This window comes from Phoca vitulina, unplaced genomic scaffold, assembly GCF_004348235.1.
Source record: "Phoca vitulina isolate PV1807 unplaced genomic scaffold, GSC_HSeal_1.0 scaffold13, whole genome shotgun sequence".
NCBI classification, from domain to species: Eukaryota; Metazoa; Chordata; class Mammalia; order Carnivora; family Phocidae; genus Phoca; species Phoca vitulina.
In genome coordinates, this window is record NW_022589716.1 from 3,862,690 (window position 1) to 3,883,934 (window position 21,245).

General features: G+C 47.1%; 1 protein-coding gene across 1 annotated transcript in view; it reads right to left on the minus strand.

Annotated features, from left to right (window-relative positions):
• PBX4 (PBX homeobox 4) overlaps positions 1-18,904 on the minus strand; it is a 34,494-nt gene extending 15,590 nt beyond the window's left edge. Inside the window, exons 1-2 of the mRNA XM_032412543.1 lie at positions 18,762-18,904; positions 6,203-6,276 (exon numbers count right to left, since the gene is read on the minus strand). Coding sequence (XP_032268434.1) covers positions 6,203-6,276; positions 18,762-18,904 — 217 coding nt within the window. The remainder of the gene's footprint in view (positions 1-6,202; positions 6,277-18,761) is intronic.
• Positions 18,905-21,245: the final 2,341 nt, after the last annotated feature.

Below are 21,245 nucleotides of genomic sequence, written 5' to 3' on the forward strand. Positions count from 1 at the left end.
AGAACACCTCAACCAAGGCAATAGTATGGGAACAGGAGTGGGGTTTCCGAGTGCCTGGGGGGCCCAGCGTGGCCGTGGAGGTGACAGATTGGCCTGGAGCACCAAGCCATTCCTGCTTCTGAGACTCTTTCCCAACAAGGAAGGGAAGATGTGCCATCAGGCAGGTAGAGGCCCACTTCTACTCAAGGCCCTGAAGCTGCAGGTCCGTCTCTATTATTGTTGTTGAAACTACCCTGCTCGCTAAAGACCATCACTGTCTGGTTTGCTGTCATCACCCCAGCTCCTTGGAACATGCTTGGCCTCACAGAATCGTGTTCCAGAAACAGGAACTTCTGCTAAGAAACCTCTCCCAAAAGGCCACCAGGCCATTTTATGACTACCAAGCTCTCAAGGGAGACAGAGCCCCTTTCTTCAACACACTGCTGCAGAGAAGAGACCCAGGAAAAGCCACACTCACCATAAAGAGACCTCAAGACAGGAGCTCAGAAGGAAATCACGACCCAGCCTCATTCATGCAGAGATGCATGGTTAACTGTCTAACTAAATGACCAGCCACCTGACGTCAGCAGCCTATGTACATGTATGTGCGTAAATATATGAATCGTCGCCCAGAGGATTTATTTCTGCGTACAGGTGCTTTCAAACTGTGTCAGTGCAAATGAAAATCAATGTAAATCATCACAGTAACCTAAAGGAGAAAAACCTCCGCTCCCCATCCCAGGGTCCTGGGATCGATCCGCACGTCGGGCTCCCTGCTCAGCGGAGAGCCTAGTTCTCCCTCTCCCTGCCGCCCTGCCTACTTGTGCTATTTCTCTGTCAAATAAATAAACAAAATCTTTAAAACAAAACAACAACAACAAAAACAATAGCCACTAACGATAAAAACCCTTAGCAAACCGGGGTACCTGGCTGGCTCAGTCAGTGGAGCATGCAACTTTTGATCTCAGGATTGTAAATTCCAGCCCCGTGTTGGATGGAGAGATTTCTTAAAAATAAATCTTAAAAACAAAACAACAACCCTTAGCAGACCATGAATAGAAAGAACGCTCCTTAACCTGATAACAAGCATCTCCCCAGACTGCCCGGCACACTCAGACATACTGGGGACCCTTTAGAAGCGCTGCTGCAAGTCAGACATGGACAGGGAGGCCTCTCCTCAGCTCTGCCCTCAAGTGCTGGTGGAGAGGATGCGACCAGGAGCCTGGGAGGGACAGACGGGCAAGGTAAGGACAGGAAATGTGACAAACTCAAAGGGTGAAGGTTGTCCCTGCAGACCAGAAACAAAAGCACAAGATCATTTTAGTCAATGGCCAAACCCTAAGAAAAAACCTGAACAGGGTAATAGACTCTGCAAGAAAGGCGTGCTTTCCAAGAATCTGGGTCCATACTAAGGCCTTAAAGCTCCTGGCTCACTCTTTTTTGGAGGTGCATCTGCAACTAAAACCCTTCAGGTTCTTGAGCTTTTTAAAAGATTTGTATTATTATTTTTTTTAATTTTTATTTATTTTTTTTAATTTTTTTTTTTAAAGATTTTATTTATTTATTTGACAGAGAGAGAGAGACAGCTAGAGAGGAAACACAAGCAGGGGGAGTGGGAGAGGGAGAAGCAGGCTCCTGGCTGAGCAGGGAGCCCAATGTGGGGCTCGATCCCAGGACCCTGGGATCATGACCTGAGCCGAAGGCAGACGCTTAACGACTGAGCCACCCAGGCGCCCCGATTTGTATTATTTTAAAGCAATCTCCACACCAATGTGGGGCTCAAACCTACAACTCCAAGATCAAGATCATGAATTTGCAATTGCAACAGACCCGACTGGCTGACGAGGAAAGGGAAATGAAGGTAAAAAGCCCGCTGGATTGCTCAAGCCTGACAGGTCCTCGCCAGGCCAATGAACGGTGGTCAGGAAATAACAAGATGTTCCCTTATGTTACGCGTTATTTACATTTCCGCCCCTGAAAGGCAGCCAGCTATTGCTCCTGCAGCAGAGACGGTTCCTTGGCCCAAGAGCAAGGCTGGCCGGGACAGGTCTCCGGGACTTCTCGTTTCTCAGGAGACGGTAAGCACAGAACCGACCAAACCAAGGTATAGATGTGCGCTTACGACCAGCACAGGGGACAGTGACCGCGCGGAGAAGACAAAGCAGGTCCCTGAGTCGACTGCCCAAGATGCCGGGTGGCTCTTCAGGGCGCTTCCTCTGCACACCGGGTCTAAGCTGCCTGCCCATCCACAATCCAAGAGCCAATGTTTTTCCAGAAGTTGGCCCTCAGGTTCATTTGGAGGCAAAGCCTGACCCAACCAGTGTGTAAGAATGTTCCTGCTCTGGTGCTAAATGTCACCTTTGGAATGCAGGCTCTGCCTCAGGAATCATCAACACAACGTGCCTAAAATCCAAACAATTCTGAATTCTGTAATGCATCTAGCCCCAAGGGTTTCAGGAAAGGAACTGAGCCAGTATTTGGTCCTCCCAGCTAAATTCAAAACTCTTCAAACATGCTTTATTTTGTTCTTTTAGGACAGCTCCTCTAGACGCCAAGAACGGCTGTTTCAAGGGAAGGACTCAGGAGGGAGGGTGCACTCCTGGGGGGGGCGGTCCTTGGCCTTCAGAGAGCTCTGCGGGCAGGGATGCCCGGACATCCCTGGCCTGGAAGATACTCCAGTGTCCCTCCCACAGGCCAGAGGAGACGGTGGAAGGCAGGGAAGTGAGGCAGTGCTTCCAGGTACGTCTGCCAACTCAAGGTTTATACACAGGATGGCTTTCTTCTCAGGACGACGCGAACAATAGCCTTGTGTTCTAAGTCAGGCCGCAGACACAATCTTCCTGAACCCCATAAAGTGAACAGGATGAAAAGGATTTCAATTAATAGGTATCAGTCACCAGAAACAGTTCTTCATTCAACAAAAACCCAAGGTACATGGCACTGTGTGCCAGGTACCAGGACAGTCGTAGAACACAGTACACCTGGACCCTGAGCTCACTGGAGGAGACAGATGGCAAAGGCCCAGAGCCATCGTGGATGCAGTGAGAGCAGCGGGGACAGAGATGGCACTTGGGGCTGGTGGGTGCAGGCTGGGAGGCACAGGGAGGGTTCCCTTTCTGAGCCAGGACAGGGTGTGGAAGGGCAGCGTGCAGCCTGGCTGTGGGCTATTGGGGTGTGACCTGCTCTCTCCAGAGGTTCACTCTGCTTATCTCTAAAACAAGAGGAAAGTAAGAGGCTGCCAGCAGGGTGGGGCAATAATGCCAGGAAGCTCGGAGCTACTGGACTGCAACCTGTGCTCCAACAATGCGCACTGGGCTTTAAATGCTCTGCACGGGTTTGGTCTTTACCCTAAAGGCCTGTTGCAGACTTTAGCCAAAGGGGAATGTGAAGAATGTGGGTTAACTCAAGAAGCAGACATGCTTTGTCCCTGCATGAGGAGTTCCAGGAGGCCTGTCTCTCAGGATCACCAATAAGGTGGTGACCCACTGGTGCCAGGGTGCAGGATCAGGGCCCTGAGTAGTTTTCTTTGGGCTAATACTGGGTTATACCCATCACAAGACTGGGAGAAGCTGAAGCATAACTGAGATCTTGTTTACTCTCCTGCCACTCACATGTTGGACACAGAGCGCTCCCACAGCTGCATTTCCTACTGATGAGAAAAGACACTTGGCCACAGTGAACTTGACAACTCAGCCAGGCCACATGGAGCCCAGCTCATGGCAATTGCAGATGGCCTGCAATTTTCAAGGCTGAGTAGTGCTGGCCCATTCCTGTGGTACCACACCCCAAAACGCATTATGCAGCCCAACGTTTGAGCATGAGGGAGAGGAAGAGAGAGAGAGAATCTTAAACAGACTCCACGCCCAGCGCAGAGCCCAACGCCGGGCTCCATCTCACAACAGGGAGATCACGACCTGAGCCGAAATCAAGAGTAGGACACTTAACCAACGGAGTCACCCAGGTACCCTTAAAAATTGTTTTTAGTACTGCTAAATTCCATATCTGCAGAGCTAGGTTGTCGTCATTTAAAAAACCTCAGGGTCCCACACATCCAAGGAGCTATGATGACAGAGCCAACTGCTGGGGGCAGCAGGGAGCCCCAGAAGGGCTGTTTTTACCCAGGGCCAGGTGAGGGCTGGGCAGGGAGACAGCACACCCTAGCAAGAGGTACCGACTCTGGCTGATTTTTTATGAGGGTGACCAACGTCACACAATTCAATAGTACTAAGGAGCATGTGATTATAGCCAACGTCTCCAGAGGATGGACATACGCTGCCATGGGCAGTTTCTTCCCGCCCACAGGACTCCGGGGTTTGTTGCTCACTCAGTTGTAGAAGTGCTGTTTATCCAATTCATATACAACACAGAAGGGAGTGCTGTGAGGGCCTGAGGGTAAACTTGTTGAAACCTGCGAAATGCCCAACCTTTGCACTTCAATCTACTAGAAGCTATAATATCTGCTCCCCATAATTTAAATACAAAACAGACAAGACAGGCCATTAGACATTCAAACACCTTTGAGAGGCACCTGAGTGGGAGCTCAGCATGGGATGTCACAGCCCTGAGGGGGCATCTTTGGAGGAGGGCGAGTTGGCTCTGGGCGAGAGGGCATCACATGGGAGCTGTCCCAGCAGTGACCTGGTGGGGGATGGGAGTGGGGGCTGAGGGGTGAAAAGGGGTTCACATTAGGGAGGATCGGGTATACATGGGGGGCAAGGAAAACTGAACAGATAAGTAAAAGTACCGAGGATAATGAAAACGGAGATCTAATTGTGAGGAAACATCAGATAAACCCAAATGGAGGGGTCTGCCGTGATCTTCCAGATGGTCAAGGTCATGAAAGTCAAGGAAAAATGGGGGCTTGTCACAGAGGGGAAAAGACCAAAGGGACATGATAACTACATGTAACACAAGATCCTGGCCTGCATCCTTTTCTATAAATTATTGGGACAACTGACAAAGCTTGAATAAGGTTGGGATTCCATGGTAGTGGCATATTAATGTCACTTCCTGACTATGAAGGTTGTCCTGGGGGGACACAGGAAACTCTCTTGTTCACTGGAAACACACACTCCAGTGTGCAGGGGTCATGGGCATCATGGCAGCAACCTATTCCCTGACAGTGCAGGAAGAAAATGTATTTGCACTGTTCTTGGAACATTTCTGTAAATCTGTTGATTATTTCAAAATAAAAAGTTAATCATGCACAAGCAACCTATGAGAACAAATGAAGAATAAAAGCTTCTTGGTTACAAAGCACACTCGAAGGTAAAAGGATCAGGAATGAAATATAGCCCAGGCTGGCTTTTATGAGAAAGGAAAGTGTTGGTAAAGACAATAGATAAAATGTTGGCTGCTAGCTGGGTTGGGAGCAATACCATGAAGATCCGCCATGAAGTATTTCTTTGAACTAATATGGTTCCCCACAAATGTCAGTCCCACAAAATGAACAGTTCTCAACCAAAGTGTGAAGGTCACAGATGATGAAGAAAGACTGAGGAACTGTCACAGATCAGAGGAGACTAAGGAGACAGAATGACTAAATGCAATGTGGGAGGCTGGACCAGAAAAAGGGCATTAGGGCAAAGACTGGGGAAATCCGAATAAAGCCCGTTGTTCAGTTCAAGAGCACTGTACCAAGGTTCATGTCCTGGTTTTGATCATTGAATTGTGGTTCTGAAGGTGTTGACATGAGAGGAAGCAGGGAGAAGGGTACAGGAGAATGGGCTGTACTATTTTTTAACTTTTCTGCAAATCTAAAATTAAAATAAAGTTTTGTGGGTTTTTTTTTCGTTTTTTTTGTTTTGTTTTGTTTTGTTTTTTAACAAAAGGATTTGCAGTGGCAGAAGCCTCCATGGGGATTACTCTGAATGCTTAAAACAAATAAAACAAAATTGTTATTATTCTATTTTTCTAATTCTATCATCTTTTCCTTTTCTAAAACAACTGAATGCCACAGTGCCTCTTAGGTCTTGCTCAAGAACAATGCAGCTGCTTGTTACTCACTGGCAACAGTATTACTCCAGATACAAACTGCAAAATACAAGGATGTGATACACCAGAGAACAGGCACGGACAAGGCAGAAAGGAAGCATGTGAACCATCCACTGAGGGAGATGTGACAGGCATGACAGTCCACAACACACATCAGGTTGAGCCAGGACCAGAGGGGCGTGGTTGTCATGGTCCTGGACCCACAAAAAATGTCTTCTCAATGGCCTACCTGTCTTTTCCTTGATCTCACAGAGCACACTGAAGAGAGCTGGCTTCATCCGATGGCAATTCAGAGCATGCTTTCTGAAAGAGAAAGCACCAGAAGAGCGTGTTGAAAAAGAGAAGTTATCCTGTCCCCGAGGGTAAAGACCCTTCATATGGACTCTGCCAGTTCTGTTGAAAGTCGCCCTTATGAAGTTATAGTACAAAAGCATTTCATCTGAATTCCATTTTGCAAAATTCAAATGGAGCAATATACAAATACTCAAACTGTTTCCCTTTACATGTAGAATTTTAAACAGTGCAAATTTAAATAATGCAAATAACTCGTCAAGAGCTACGAATTTTCAAGGTCCAGTGATTGATTGATTGATTGATTGATTGATTTTTAAAGATTTTATTTATTTATTTGACAGAGAGAGACACAGCGAGAGAGGGAACACAAGCAGGGGGAGTGGGAGAGGGAGAAGCAGGCTTCCCGCCGAGCAGGGAGCCCGACACCATGAGGTGAAGTTAGACAAGGGGGGCCACCTCAAAGAGCCTTGTCAGTGAGGGGAATGACTCTGGCTTTTGTTTGCCTGTGATGGGAACTGTGATCGGCAGAAGGATAGCCCCCCAAGATGTCCACGTGCTGATTCTCAGAGTAAGTTACAAGGGAAAAAGACCTCTGTGGGTGTGATTAAGGTTAAGGACCCTGAGATGGGGAGATGAGCCTGGATTACCCAGATGGGCCCTATCTAATCACACAAGTCCTTAAAAGTGGACAACTTCTTCCAGCTGTGGTCAGAGAGAGAGACGGTGACCTAGAGTCAGAGACACTACACTGTTGGCTCCAAAGGTGGAGGAAGAAAGTACAAGCCAAGGAATGCAGGTGGCTTCAACAGGCTGGAAAAGGCAAGGAAATGGACTCTTCCCCTATTTCCTTCAGAAGGAAGGCAGTCCTTAGAACATCTTAGAACACCTTGATTTTAGCCCAGGGAGACCCATGTTGGACTTGTACCCTACAAATGGAAGACAATAAATAAATTTGTGTTTTAAGCCGCTAAGTTAGTGGCCATTTGTTACAGTGGCAACAGAAAATCATTACAGGGAGCAATGGGGATTTTACAGAGTAGTTATCACATGATATGAATTGCATTTTTTTAATTAGTGTTGATTTTTTTGATATGTAATTCACATACCATAAAATTCACCCTTAAAAGTATACATAAAATTCAGTGGCTATTAGTAAATTCACGATGTACAACCATTACCACTATCTATTTCTACAACACTCTCCTCACCCTCAGAAGAAACCCTGTTCCCGTGAGCAGTCATTCCCCCTTTCCCCCTCCTCCTCCCACCGAGCAACCACTAATCTTTCTGTCTCTACAGTTTGTCTCTCCTGGACATTTCATACAAATGGAATCACACAGTATGGGTCCTTTTGTGGCTTGCACCTATCCCATAGCATGTTTTCACGGTTCTTACAAGTTGTTGTATACCAGTGCTTCATCCCTTTTTAGGGCCAAATAATATTCCATTGTATGGATATAATTTGTTCATCCATTTATCAGTTGATGGACATTTGGGTTATTTCCACTTTGGGCTATTATGAATAATGCTACTATGAACATTTATGTGGAAGTGTTTGTGTGAGCTCGTGTCTAGGGAGAGCTGCAGAGTCATATGGTAACTGTTTAACTTCCTGAGGAAATGCCAAACTTTTATAAAGTGGCTGTACCATTTTCCATTCCCATCAGCAACTTATGAGGGTTCCAATTTCTCCACATCCTCACCAACACTTGCTATTGTCTTTTTTATTATAGCCACACCAGTGGGTGTGAGATAGTAGCTCATTGTGGTTTTGATTTGCTTTTCTCTAAAGACTAATGACACTAAACATCCTTTCATGTGTTTATTGGCCATTCTTCTTTGGGGAAATGTCTATTTAAATCCTTTGCTCTTGGGCGCCTGGGTGGCTCAGTTGGTTAGGCATCTGCCTTCAGCTTGGGTCATGATTCCAGGGTCCTGGGATTGAGTCCCGCATCGGGCTCCTTGCTCAGCGGGGTGCCTGCTTCTCCCTCAGCCTGCCTCTCCCCCTGCTTGTGTACTCTCTCTGACAATAATTTTTTTAAAAAAATAAATCCTTTCTTTAATGGGGTTATTTGTCTTTTTATTGTTGAGTTGAGGTAAGAGTTCTTTATATATTCTGGATACTAGACTCTAATCAAATACCTATTATACGAGTTGTCTTTTTACTTTGATAGCATCCTTTGAAGCACAGAAGTTTTTTGTTTTTTTTTTAAGATTTTATTTATTTATTTGACAGAGGGAGGCACAGCGAGAGAGGGAACACAAGCAGGGGGAATGGGAGAGGGAGAAGCAGGCTCCCCGCTGAGCAGGGAGCCCGATGCAGGGCTCGACCCCAGAACCCTGGGATCATGACCTGAGCCGAAGGCAGACGCTTAATGACTGAGCCACCCAGGTGCCCCCAGAATTTTTCATTTTAAAGAAATCCAATTTATCTATTCTTTCTTTTGTTGCTTGTGCTTTAGGCATCACATCTAAGAAACTGTTGTTTAATTCAATGTTACAAAGATTTATGCCTGTGTTTTCTTCTAAGAGTGTTACAGGGTTAGCTCTTACTCTTGGGTATTTGATCCATTTGAGTTAACTTTTGTATATGGTGTTAGGTAAGGGTTCAAATTCATTCTTTTGCATGTGCATATCCAGTTTTTCCAGACCATTCCTTGAAGAGACTATTCCTTCCTCCACTGAATGGTCTTGGTACCCTTGTAGAAAATCAATTGGCCATATATGTATGGGTTTATTCCTGCAACTCAACTCTATCCGTTGATCTACTTGTCTATCTTTAAGTAAATTGCATTTTAATTTTTTTTAAAGATTTTATTTATTTATTTGACAGAGAGAGACACAGCAAGAGAGGGAACACAAGCAGGGGGAGTGGGAGAGGGAGAGGGAGAAGCAGGCTACCCGCCAAGCAGGGAGCCCGATGCGGGGCTCAATCCCAGGGCCCCGGGATCACGACCTGATGCCCAACGACTGAGCCACCCAGGCGGCCCGTGAATTGCATTTTTAAAAGATCACTGTGGCTGCTCTGAGACCAGAATGGAAGGCAAGGGGTGGAACCAGGAACACAGTCTGGAGGCTACTACAGCTGGAATAGTCCAGAAATGCTGCTGGCCTAGCTTAGAGTTATGGTAATAGACATAAAAAGTAGATAGATCTTGGGCCTCCTGGCTGGCTCAGTCAGTGGAGCATTTGACTTGATCTTGACATCCTAAATTTGAGCCCCACATTGGGCATGAAGCCTAGTTTAAAAAAAAGAAAGAAAAAGTAGATAAATCTTTGACTTCACTGATGGAATCAACACGACATTCTAAAAAAGTGGTGTGGGATTTGGGGGAAAGAGGAGATTCAAGGATAACTACTAGTTTTGGGCCTGAGCAACTAGATGAAAGGAGATACCATTAACTACTATACGGGAGACTGGAAGGCAGCCGGTTTAGGGAAGAAGGGTCTGGAAAGCAGAGCTGTGCTTTGATCAGGTTACACTTGAGATACCTATGAGCTATCCAAGAGGAGGTATCAAGTAGGTAGATGGGCACATGGACATGGACTCAAGGTTGGAGATAAGCAATATAAAGATGGGAAGTCCTGGGCATAGAGATGGCACTTTAAGCCACAAGACTTGAGGAAATCACCATAATAGAGTGTAGAGAGGGGTCCATGTCCCAGGCCCAGGCCCATGGACTTAAAGAAGTCAAGAAGAGAAGAGCTTACAGAGGAGACTGGGACTGAACTGCCAGTGAGGAGGACCCAAGAAAAACAGTTTCAAGGAGAGAAGAGCAATCTGTGAAAAATGCTTCTTAGAAGCAAAGCAAGACAAGAACCCAGGAGAAACCTTGGACTTAGCAACATGAAGGTCACTGGTGACTCAGCAGAGGGACGAGAAGGTTGGGAGAGAATGGATGGAGGAGGGGAAGTGGAAGCAGCAACCACAAACTCTTTGATATTTGATTATAAAGGAGAGTAAAGAAATGCAGGAGGTGCTAATAGAAAAGGTGTGTATTAAGCAGGTTTTTTATTTTCTGTTTTTTATTTATTTACCATGCTGCCCTCATGTTCACAAGAATTATTACTTCATCTCTGCTAGTCAGCTGGAGCGTTATGGACCTTCTTTTCTGCCTCACAGTCATGTTATGTCTTCCTTCCTTCCTTCTTTCTTTCTTTCATCCTTCCTTCTCCCCCTTCCCCTTTCTTTTAAGTATGCTCCATGCCCAGCAGCATGGAGCCCAACATGGGGCTTGAACTCCTAACCCTGAGATCAAGACCTGAGCTGAGATCAAGAGTCGGGCACTTAACCGACTAAGTCACCCAGGCAAGTGCAAGACTCTGATGGGTGGCCTGTCCCACCCTGAATTCCTTACTCCCTCCGCTGTTCCCTTTAAAGCATTTACTATGGCTTGCCTGGGCATGAGGAAGGCCTCAACTTACTGTTTTCAGAAACTCCAGGCCCACACTGTACTTGGTATACTAGCTGAGCAAAGACTCACTGAACTGAACTGAAGAAAAGGTAGAAACTATATATGTCAAACTGGCAGAGAACAGAAACAGAAAGTTTGAAGGCAGAGCTCTGACATTTCTAGACTTAAACTGGAGCAAATAGAGAAGTCAAAAATTGGGGTGAGAACTGCTGGATTCCACCATCAAAGAAGGTAGCAGAAGCCAAGGGAACACAGAGCTCTGCTGGGAGCCCCTCTTCTTGGTCTCTCTTCTAGGGCCAAGGACACAGTGGGTACCCATCCACTCTAGGAATGAGGAGAATTGTTAAGGGGTTTAATAGTACTGCACGAAAGAGAGAAATAAGATCAAAAAAGATAATGGCCAAAGGACACTAGATTTGGGCAGGAGGAAGTTATGCATAAAAGAGAAAAACTGCTTTAGAGTGAAAAAGAACAAGAGCCCTTAAACCACTGGGGGGCTCAATCTGAAAGATAGGCGATAAATGAGTGTCACAAGACATTTCTGAAGAATAGATGGTAGACAGGAGCTAATGACTATTGAGCTTTCTTCTGATCCAGGGTCAATACCTTAGAAAGGTTTGAATACTTTGAGGAGTACTTATACAAGGAACAGAACAAACTTTATGCTCACTCCTTGTTTGGCAAGGAATTCAAGGCCATGCTCCGTTGGACAGCAGCTAAGGCACGCAGTCACCCCATCTGAGTCCCCCTTCGAAGGCTGTGCCCTCCACTCATGCCTGATGGAGCCATGTTGCATGCCTCCATGCTCCCTGCATTCCCTGCATACGTGCTTGCCCCAGCCTAGAATGCGGTACCTTCTTTTTCTGCCTCGGTAAAGCTTTGCATCCAGATATGGTCATCTCTTTGGGGCATGCTTGTGCCCCCCCTGCCTGACTTCAGCTAGATTCTAGGGTTTTATCATCCACACTCATCTTACTGCCAGGTGGCCTCCCTCGCTCTGACTAATTCCTTATCTGGCTAATTCCTTGTCACACTTTCTCTGGTCCCCATCCCCAACACCATACTCTCCAATGTCTGCCATTCCTGAATCCGTGAGCTTTTGGGAATCATTGTTGTATCCCCGGGCCTGGCACAAAATGAAGTTTTACTGAGTAAATGAGATTAAATCCATGAGAATGAAATTTAAAAAACATCTTTTTTTTTTTTTAAGATTTTATTTATTTTTTGACAGAGACAGCGAGAGAGGGAACACAAGCAGGGGCAGTGGGAGAGGGAGAAGCAGGCTTCCCGCGGAGCAGGGAGCCCGATGTGGGGCTCGATCCCAGGACCCTGGGATCATGACCTGAGCCGAAGGCAGACGCTTAACGACTGAGCCACCCAGGCGCCCCTAAAAAACATCTTCTTTAGCTTTAGCCCAACTGTCCCATCTTCCATAGCACCTGTGATCACCTTCCAGCTCCTGTGAGCAGGAAGTGATGTCATATTCTAGTGAACCCGTGGGAGCTCTGGGAAAGTCAGGGAGGGTGGCAGGTCAGCACCAGTGTTCCAGAGAACACAGCCAAATCTCTATCCAACCACCTCCTAGTTGTCTGACTTCAGGCAAGTTCTTACTCAGGTCCAGTTCTTTATCTAGAAACTCTGTGAAAGGGGCATCTGGGTGGCTCACTCGTTGAGCATGTGCCTTCGGCTCAGGTCATGATCCCAGGGTCCTGGGATCGAGCCCCGCATCGGGCTCCCTGCTCAGCGGGAAGCCTGCTTCTCCCTCTCCCACTCCCCCTGCTTGTGTTCCCTCTCTCGCTGTGTCTCTCGCTGTCAAATAAATAAATAAAAATCTAAAAAAAAAAAAAAAACCAAAACTCTGTAAAGAACCCCCATTTTCTATGGTTATTGGGAAGTCTAAATGAAGGAAATCATTGTTTTCATCATCATCAACCACTGTGTTCTGACAGGCACTCAGTAACTAACTAAAATGAATGAGGGGTACTTGCTTATTTGTGAAACTTTTCTAAAACACTCTGCATGTTGTTTTACTTAATAAAACCACTTCAAAAGGGATTTTGCTGTGGCTTTAGGAAATTTAAAACCAACAAAATTCAACTCTTAGGAAAAGTACTCCAAAGACAGCAAGACTTTCCTTTGGCACTAGACCAAGCCAAGCTAAGCCAACCCTAAGAGCAAAGCGAAAACCTACAAGCAGGTTAAGAAGAGACTGCTGGCATTAAGTTGACTGGGATCTAACGAACTTCCTTAAAGATGATGAAAAGAAAAATTTCAACTCTGAAATTCTACTTCCCAGGTTTGGACTACTAGACACTATCTTGCTAACACTATCTAGCTTTGGGAAATTCCAAACCATAAATTCCTTCTCTGACTCCCCACATACTTTGAATAGGCACGCTGAAAGCTGAATGCTCACTGACAGAACTGGAATACTAAATATGGGGATACAGACCTTTAGAAAAGGGGCACACCATTCAGTTGACAGTTTACACCTTGCCACTTGGGTAAGTTCTAAGGTCAAAATTAAATAATCTCCTTTTATTTATTATTCATTTTTTTAAAAAGATTTTATTTATTTATTTGACACACAGAGAGTGAGAGAGCACAAGCAGGGGGAGCAGCAGAGGGAGAGGGAGAAGTAAGCTCCCCGCTGAGCAGGGAGCCCGATGTGGGGCTCAATCCCAGGACTCCGGGATCATGACCTGAGCTGAAGGCAAATGCTTAACCGACTGAGCCACTCAGGTACCCCTAAAGTATCTCCTTTTAATAATCAGAATTTAGTCTATATTACAGACAATGCCAATATGTAAAATACTGGAGGAATTAAGAAAGTCATGCAAATTTCTACTAGGAGAAAATACCTAACATATCGCATATGAAAAAATCAAATTAAAAAAGAAATTCAGAGAAATCTTTTCTTCCTAAGAAAAGCTATGAAGGCCCTTAATTGTAGTACCTGTTATGTTGTCTAAAAGCCAACTTCTGAATATAATCTTTTTAGTTTCTTTTTTTTAAAGATTTTTAAAATTTATTTATTTGACAGAGAAAGAGAGAGAGAGCACAAGCAGGGGAAGCAGCAGAGGGAGAGGGAGAAGCAGGCTCCCATCTAAGCAAGGAGCCCAATGTGGGGCTCGATCCCAGGACCCTGGGATCATGACCTGAGCCGAAGGCAGACACTTTAACTGACTGAGCCACCCAGGCACCCAGAATTTTTTTAGTTTCAAGTACACCACCCCATATACCACATTACTTGCTCTTAAACAGATATGATAGTGGCCATTTTCCATCATCCCTTTATTCACTATATATAAAGGGTTTTTTTGCCCTAAAACCTATTCTCATTCCCCAGCGGTCATTTTCTATTGCACTCAAGTTCTACAAACACAAATTTGGGCTGTGGTTTCATAGACGCTATAAAGGAAATACAGAAACAACCCTGGAACTTCCACAGCCTGATATCCTTGGATTGAAAACGTAAACAGACCCTGAAACAACAGGGTCTGATGGCCCCAAAGCAAGATTTTCATTAAGAGAAAAAAAATAAACTATTTTCTGAATTTTATTTGTTCATTTCTAATTTTCTTCTATATTAAGTAGGCAAAACAATGCTAATATGTGACCCTTGTGATTAATTTAAAATCCATTATGCCTACAAACATAACTTAGGCTCCAAAATAACTTTCATTTGTCAGATTAATCAACTACTAGGTAAACTAATTCATGAAAATTGAAATAAATGGGATGCTATTATCTCCACTTTTTTTTTTTTAAAGGTTTTATTTATTTATTTGAGAGACAGAGAATGAGAGAGAACACATGAGAGGGGGGAGGGTCAGAGGGAGAAGCAGACTCCCCGCTGAGCAGGGAGCCCGATGCGGGACTCAATCCAGGGACTCCAGGATCATGACCTGAGCCGAAGGCAGTCGCTTAACCAACTGAGCCACCCAGGCGCCCCTATTATCTCCACTTTTGACAGCCTGACCTCTCCAAGTGTGGTTTGGGATCAGCAGCATTGGCACCCTTGGGAGCCTGTTAGAAACATGGATTATTGGGCCTCCTTGGGACCTGCTACATCAGAACTTGCATTGCAATAAGATTCCCACAGAAATTTGCTGTATGTCCAGCCAGAAACGTTCTCTATCTGTGCTAATATGGTAGCCACTAGTCACATGTGGCTACTGAGCATTTGAAATGTAGCTAGTCCAACTGAGTAACTGAGTATTTAATTCATTTTAATTTAAAAAGACATATAGTGAATGGCTACCACATTGAACAGTACAGCTCTCTAGTGAATCAGTTTGTACCTGTAAGCAAAGGGTCAAGAAGTGACCACTACAGCCAAATCTGCTAATCCAGCAACACACAGCACAACTCACCTGTCGTTCCAACATGCAGAACGACTTGAAGAAAGACCAGTCCTCTTCAGCTGCTCTCCCAGAACATCAGGTATGGAGCATGGATCTCCAGATGATACTGTGACCATTCTGCTTCCTTTCTCAATCAGGTTTCCAAAATTTACCCCTCAGCTCTAGAGTTTCCATACTGATTTCTTTGAAATCTTACTACTGGACCAAAAAAATGAGTCCACCAGCCTTTGATGAGAGAGCTTCCAGGCTGTGGGGCACCTGAGGCCTGAGGATCCTCAAGGGTACAGTACATGAACACACTGTTAGCAGTGGGAGTGGGGGAGGGCCCAGAGCTTGCAACAGATTTTTATGACCCAAACACTGGTTAAGAACCCTGGGAGGAAGGAAGAATTCTGGCGCCTGACAGTCTTGACAGAGGGCCCTCAACCCTGTCTAATAACCCTCATAAACCCCTCATAAAGGTAGTCAAAGAAGCAAATGAAATAAACTATGTAGAAACTGTAAAATGTTGTAAAATTTATTATTATAAAAAAACAAGGCTATACATGATAGAGCAAAATATTCAGACAATCCTTGGCAAATGAGATAAAATTTTCTGCCTTATTCGTCTCACAGAAGAAATGAATAAGCACATCATCAGTGAACGGTTCCAAATCAGAAAACACAGAATGTACCTTCTCCAGGAAGAGCTTAGGGTATAGCTGAAGTTCAGAAGATCATTCAAAAAGACTGGTTATCTCTCACAAAGGAAGTCTCCAGCTGACTTGGGCTGAATCTAAACTAGGCGGTGTATTCCAAAGACCCTTACAGTCCACTATCTGTGTAGTCCAAAGGAAAAACAATATACAGTTCACTATTCCAAGACAATTCAGCTATAATGACAAAATGAATAATGCACAAGCACTTGGAGCTGCCTTCCAAATAATGCAGAAAGGTGTAAGTAAGAATTCTGGTTTAAGGAGAGTAGGTGTGCTTTCCCTCTTTAAACACACTTACAGTGACAAAATAGTTTGAAAGGTCCTTGCATGCGAGATGAAAAACTCTTTCTTGCTAGACAGTTGAGCTAAACTGACTCCAGGGGCTACGAGGGGTTCAGCAGGTGCACCGAGAGAGAGGGCAGGGTCAGAAAGACTTGCAAAAGCCTCACCCAGTTGGTTGATCAGGACAGACACAATCTGCTTCCCCTCCCAGGTTGATAACCTACCAGGCTGCAGAGTTTACTATGAGGAAAAGACCCACCCAAGCTATTTGCTCCAGAGTAAAGTGATCCCTGTGAGGACTGAAGACTGCTGTCTGGACTTGGGTGACTTTTAGGGCCTTGAGTTCAGACTGTTGTCTGGACTTGGGTGACTTTTAGGGCTATATCCAAAGAAGTGGGGCAGATCTGAAGCTTCTAAGTCTCAAAATAAAAGACCCAGGGGCCTTTCTACCTCAGAAAGAAACCAGGAAACACCTAACAACCATGTTGTCATGCATATATAATGTCCCACTACTCAATTTCCTAGCCTTAAAAGAAAAAAAAAAAGCTATCTTCAAGAATAGCAAGAAAGATGTGACTGACTGTACACCATTCTAAAGCCCATCTAGGGGAGGTCTGGACTGCTATAAGAAAACAAGTGTAGCCTTGGGGCTGTAATGGGGTGACAAATGCTTGAGGAAGGCCACACTTGAGCAGAGCTTACTTCTTAAGCAGCTCCCTATCTAGAACAGAAGGAACTCAGAGAACTCCACAAACACTCAAAGCACTGCCTCTTGTGGTTCCTGTGTGTGAAGAGCCCACTTTCCCCTCCTTGGCTCCTCCTAAACCTTCCAGAATCTTTAGTGCCACAAACTTTACTATATGCTAGGTGCCACGCATTGTGCACAGCCCTGGGAATACAAAGGAAAATAGGACAAAGCCCCTGCTCTCAGACTAGTCTAGCAGACAGGGCATCACACAAGGGCACCCTCTCCTGGCCCATCTCTTTTTTTCTGCCGGTGCCAGGAATCACCTCTACTCAGCACACACCTGTTATGACAGCTATTTATAAATTAGTCTCCCACACATTCCCATTTCTCAATGAGCTCTGAGAGGGCAGAGAACATCTTAGCCATCTTGGTTTCTCTAGCACCTAGCACAGTGCTCCAACAAGTAGAATGAACATAGTAAGGGAGGAGGGGGATAACACTCTTAACTTTTCAGATAGAGGCTATGAAACTGCAGAGAGTGGATAGTCCACTAGAAGCAAAAGAAAGTTTGAAGAACAAATGCATGCTGAATCCACCTTTTCTTTGTCTCCTCCTTCCTGTGACTGCTGCTCACTTGGCTTTGGCATAACCCCGCCTCCCTAAAGGGCTCTAGTGACTGCACAAGTCCACACAACCACACTCTGGTCCCACCCCAGGGGTCATCCTTCACCCCCAAACAGGCCTCATTCAACAAGGCCTCATCCTCCAAAAGGACTTCGGTCCTTTCCTATTTTCTAATAATTTGAGCAGACCCCAAACACAATGGATTGCCTTGTGAAGCAGATTCTACCATTCCTGGCTGGATGACAAGTGGTGGGTAGAGGTAGGTAAGACAGGTCGTCTTTTTTTTTTTTTTTTTAAGATTAAAAAAAATTATTCATTTGACAGAGAGAGAGCACAAGCCGGGGGAACAGCAGGCAGAGAAAGAGGAAGAAGCAGGCTTCCCGCTGAGCAAGGAGCCCGATGCGGGGCTCCACCCCAGGACCCTGGGATCATGACCTGAAGTGAAGGCAGTCACTTAACCGACTGAGCCACCCAGGTGCCCTAGGACAGGTTGTCTTAAAACTGCTTTGATTCTTCTCACTGCAATTGAAATAAAATCCAAACTCCTTCCTGAGAAGGTCTGGTTCCAACCTCTCTCCAAATTGAACTCAGGACTTTAAGTCTCTGGCTCTGCTTTCTTCCAGCTCTTTCCCACCTCGGGGCCTCTGAAAGTGCTGTGTTCTCTACATCTGACTTCCCACAGCATGCTATTCCTTTTCTTCGAGGTTTTCTCACAATGTGTACTTAGTTTTTGCTACTTACTTTCTCTCCCTCTAACTATGAGCTTGAGAGCAGGGACTATGTCAGCACCCAGCTGGGTGTCCCCCACATAGTGTCTAATAAATATTTGCTCAGTTAACAAAAAGGCAGCTCTCCATCCTTCCACCCAGCTCCCCCACTAACTTCTCCTGATGGTTCACACACCAAATCACCCCCATCTCCTCATTCCTGAGTCCCACTGCCCACAACTCACTCTCCATTATCTGCCCTCAAAACTTCCCACCTCAGAAGTCCCACTAATGCATCCATTTAGCTGTCCATCCCTCACAAATCCCATCTCTCAGCCCTTACAGCCCCCTGCTCTCCTCTTACCCCTTACATTCCATAAACCCCGAAACCGCCTTTCACCATACACCTCCCCATCCACACACTCCCCTTAAACCCATTCCTCTCGCCCCAGGATGGGCCCCTAAAACCCATCACCCGCTGCTTGCCCCATAAGCCTTTCAATCCGTCGCATTTGACCTCATAAATCTCCTCGGCCTCAGAAACCCCCTTCAGTCCTCCCCGAGCCCCCACATCTCCCCTCCCCGCTCCCCGCCCACAGACGCACCCCCCCTCACCCCTCGGGCCCCCTGCCAACTTGGCCCTGGCCCCTGGGCCCGCCCCCTTCTCTGCCGCGACTTTGGGGGGCCCCGCCCCCATCGAGCCCGCGCAGCACCTGGCCTGCGCCTCTTCCAGGCTCTGGTCGGTGATGGCCATGATCTGCTGCAGGACCTCGCCTGTGTCGGGGCCCGGAGGGGGCCCGGGCGGCGGGCGGCGCGGGGCCGGGGGAGGCGGCGCGGGGCGCTGCGGGGAGTCCATGGGCGGTGGGGCCGGGAAAGCGCTGAGGGGGATCCCCCGGGCCTGGAGCGCTCACAAGGGCGCCGCAGCCAACCCCCGCCACTCGCGCGCTGCGCGCGCGCGCCCCAACCCCCACCCCTCGCCACCGCTTCCAGCCAACCGCCGCCAGCCAGGAGGCCGCGCCCCGCCCATGGGCACGCCCCACTGTCTCCGCCAGCCAACTGCCGCCGCCCGGGCCGCCGCGCACCGCCCACAGACACGCCCCTAACAGCCCCTTTCAACGACCCAGGACTCGGTTGGGAGTTGCCGAGGCAACAGCTCTTCGCACCCACACCCTCCTCCTTCCACCCCCGTATCTCCTCCTCCCTCACCTGCTCAGAGCAATGATTCCTGCTTAGAGACCTTAATCCTTCTTAGGGCCCCTCACATCTCCTCACAGCCCCCACACCTCCTCAGAGAGGTCCCGCATTTCCTCAGAGACGCTCAAGTCTCCTCAGAGAACCCCCCATCTCCTCAGCGCCCTCTACTCCCCACCAGAGCTCCCACTCCTCCTGAGCCCCCATTCCTCCTTAGAGCCTTCACTCCTCACAGGTTTCCATTCTTCCTCAGTGTCCCCATATCTCAAATCCCCCCACCTCCCCTGGAACCCACACATCTCTTCCGAATCCCCACTTCTCAGAGTACCCCACTCTTCCTTCAAGCCACCCCTTCCTTCTCAGAGATCCGATTCTCAGATCCCCACCAACACCCACCATTCATCTCCAGAAGCCTTGAGTCCCAGACCCCTCCTCAGTCCCCTAATGGTCCCCTCAGTCTCAGCCCCATCAGATGGGTCACTAGGGCTCCCAGCCTCCCTGCCCTTCCCCTTGGAGCTTTCCACGAGGTGTGCAGGTGTGTGCGGTGATGGTGGCTGAGTGATTTTCTCAGCTGCACAAATCAATTCTCCTTTCAAGGTCCGGCTTATAAATGACCTCGGTTTTATTCATTCTCTCCATTTACCGCAATCTGGACCTAGAATACCCAAGCACGCGGTCACTGAACTACTGAAGGATGCTTCCTGAGGGTCTCCTCTGAGGTGTACCCCAAGTAAGAGTGAATCTCCACAGGTCTTTATTTCTAGCCATTAGAACTCACGGTGTCAGAGAAGGATCGTCCTGTGAGAGAAAAGGAACGGACTGGACGTGAATCACTTCTGTGAAGTCATTGGGACCTGCTGGAGCCTGTTTGCTTTGAGGGCAGATGCCAGATGCAGGCTCATAAAGAGTTCTCAGCCTCTCTGGGAACCCTTCAGGACAGGGCCCATCTTCTTCCCTTTGCTGCTGGAGAGGAAACTCAAAACATCTGGGGTGATTGGATTGGAGGACTCCAAAAAAAAAAGACAGCAGCGAATGGAAATGAGTGATGTGGGCCAGTGTTAGGAACCACTTCGAAAGCTCCCTGATTAAGGAAACCCAACACTGGGCCCCAGTAAGAGGAAGTACTAGAACGTGTGGGGCCCATGGAGAGCTGTTGCCCTGCGCAACACTTCAGCCCTGCACAGGAAGCCTAAAAGTTGTGGGTAATTTTGGTGTTCTTCAGAGAACAGTGGTGGGGGCATGGGGCTGAAAGCTTTAGGGGCCAAAGCTTGAAGGCCGGAGAGACCTACAAGGGAGGGAAAAACCAATGCGACAAGATGCCAAAGGAGACCAGAGGAGTGTGGGTTAGAACCTGGGGGAAGCTGATGTAAGAGCAAGTGAAACACAGAGCTGCTTTTGGGAGGACTTCGCGTCCCCACCCCATAGGAATTGGCTTTGGCACCCAAAGTGTCTGTCTGTCCAGTAGGCCTGGAGCTCCACAGAGGTAAGGACTGCATCTTTCATGGTCCTATGCCCAGGCCCATGGTGTACAGGGCTCGCTTGGGTCACCATCTCTGGAGATTCTGGCCTCAGCCCTGGAAGTCTTGCTGTCCATCTTGGATCCTGAAGTACCCAGCAACCCAGTTCATTCTTGCCTCCACACAGAGCTGTCTTAGGGCAGGGGAGGTTTTCTCCAAGGGAAACCTAGCCCCATTTAATGTAGAAGGACTTCGATGTTTTTGGTTCTTCCATGATGTGTACTTTAGTGGTTTAAGAATTTGGCCTCTAATGGGAGGCCTGAGTCCACATTCTAGCTGTTATTTAGCATGTGAACCTTGAGTAGAGCTATAACCCTGTCTCCTCCCTGGTGAAGTGGAAGCAGAGAATCCAGATTCTGGTCTACACTGTACCTGGCAGGGTGCCTCCATGAGCATCTGAGAGGGGGCTCATCATGGCATGTCTGAAGACCTGGGGGGCTGTGAGGTGAGGTGAGGAAAACCAGGCTGAGGTCGTGACCAACTTGGGAC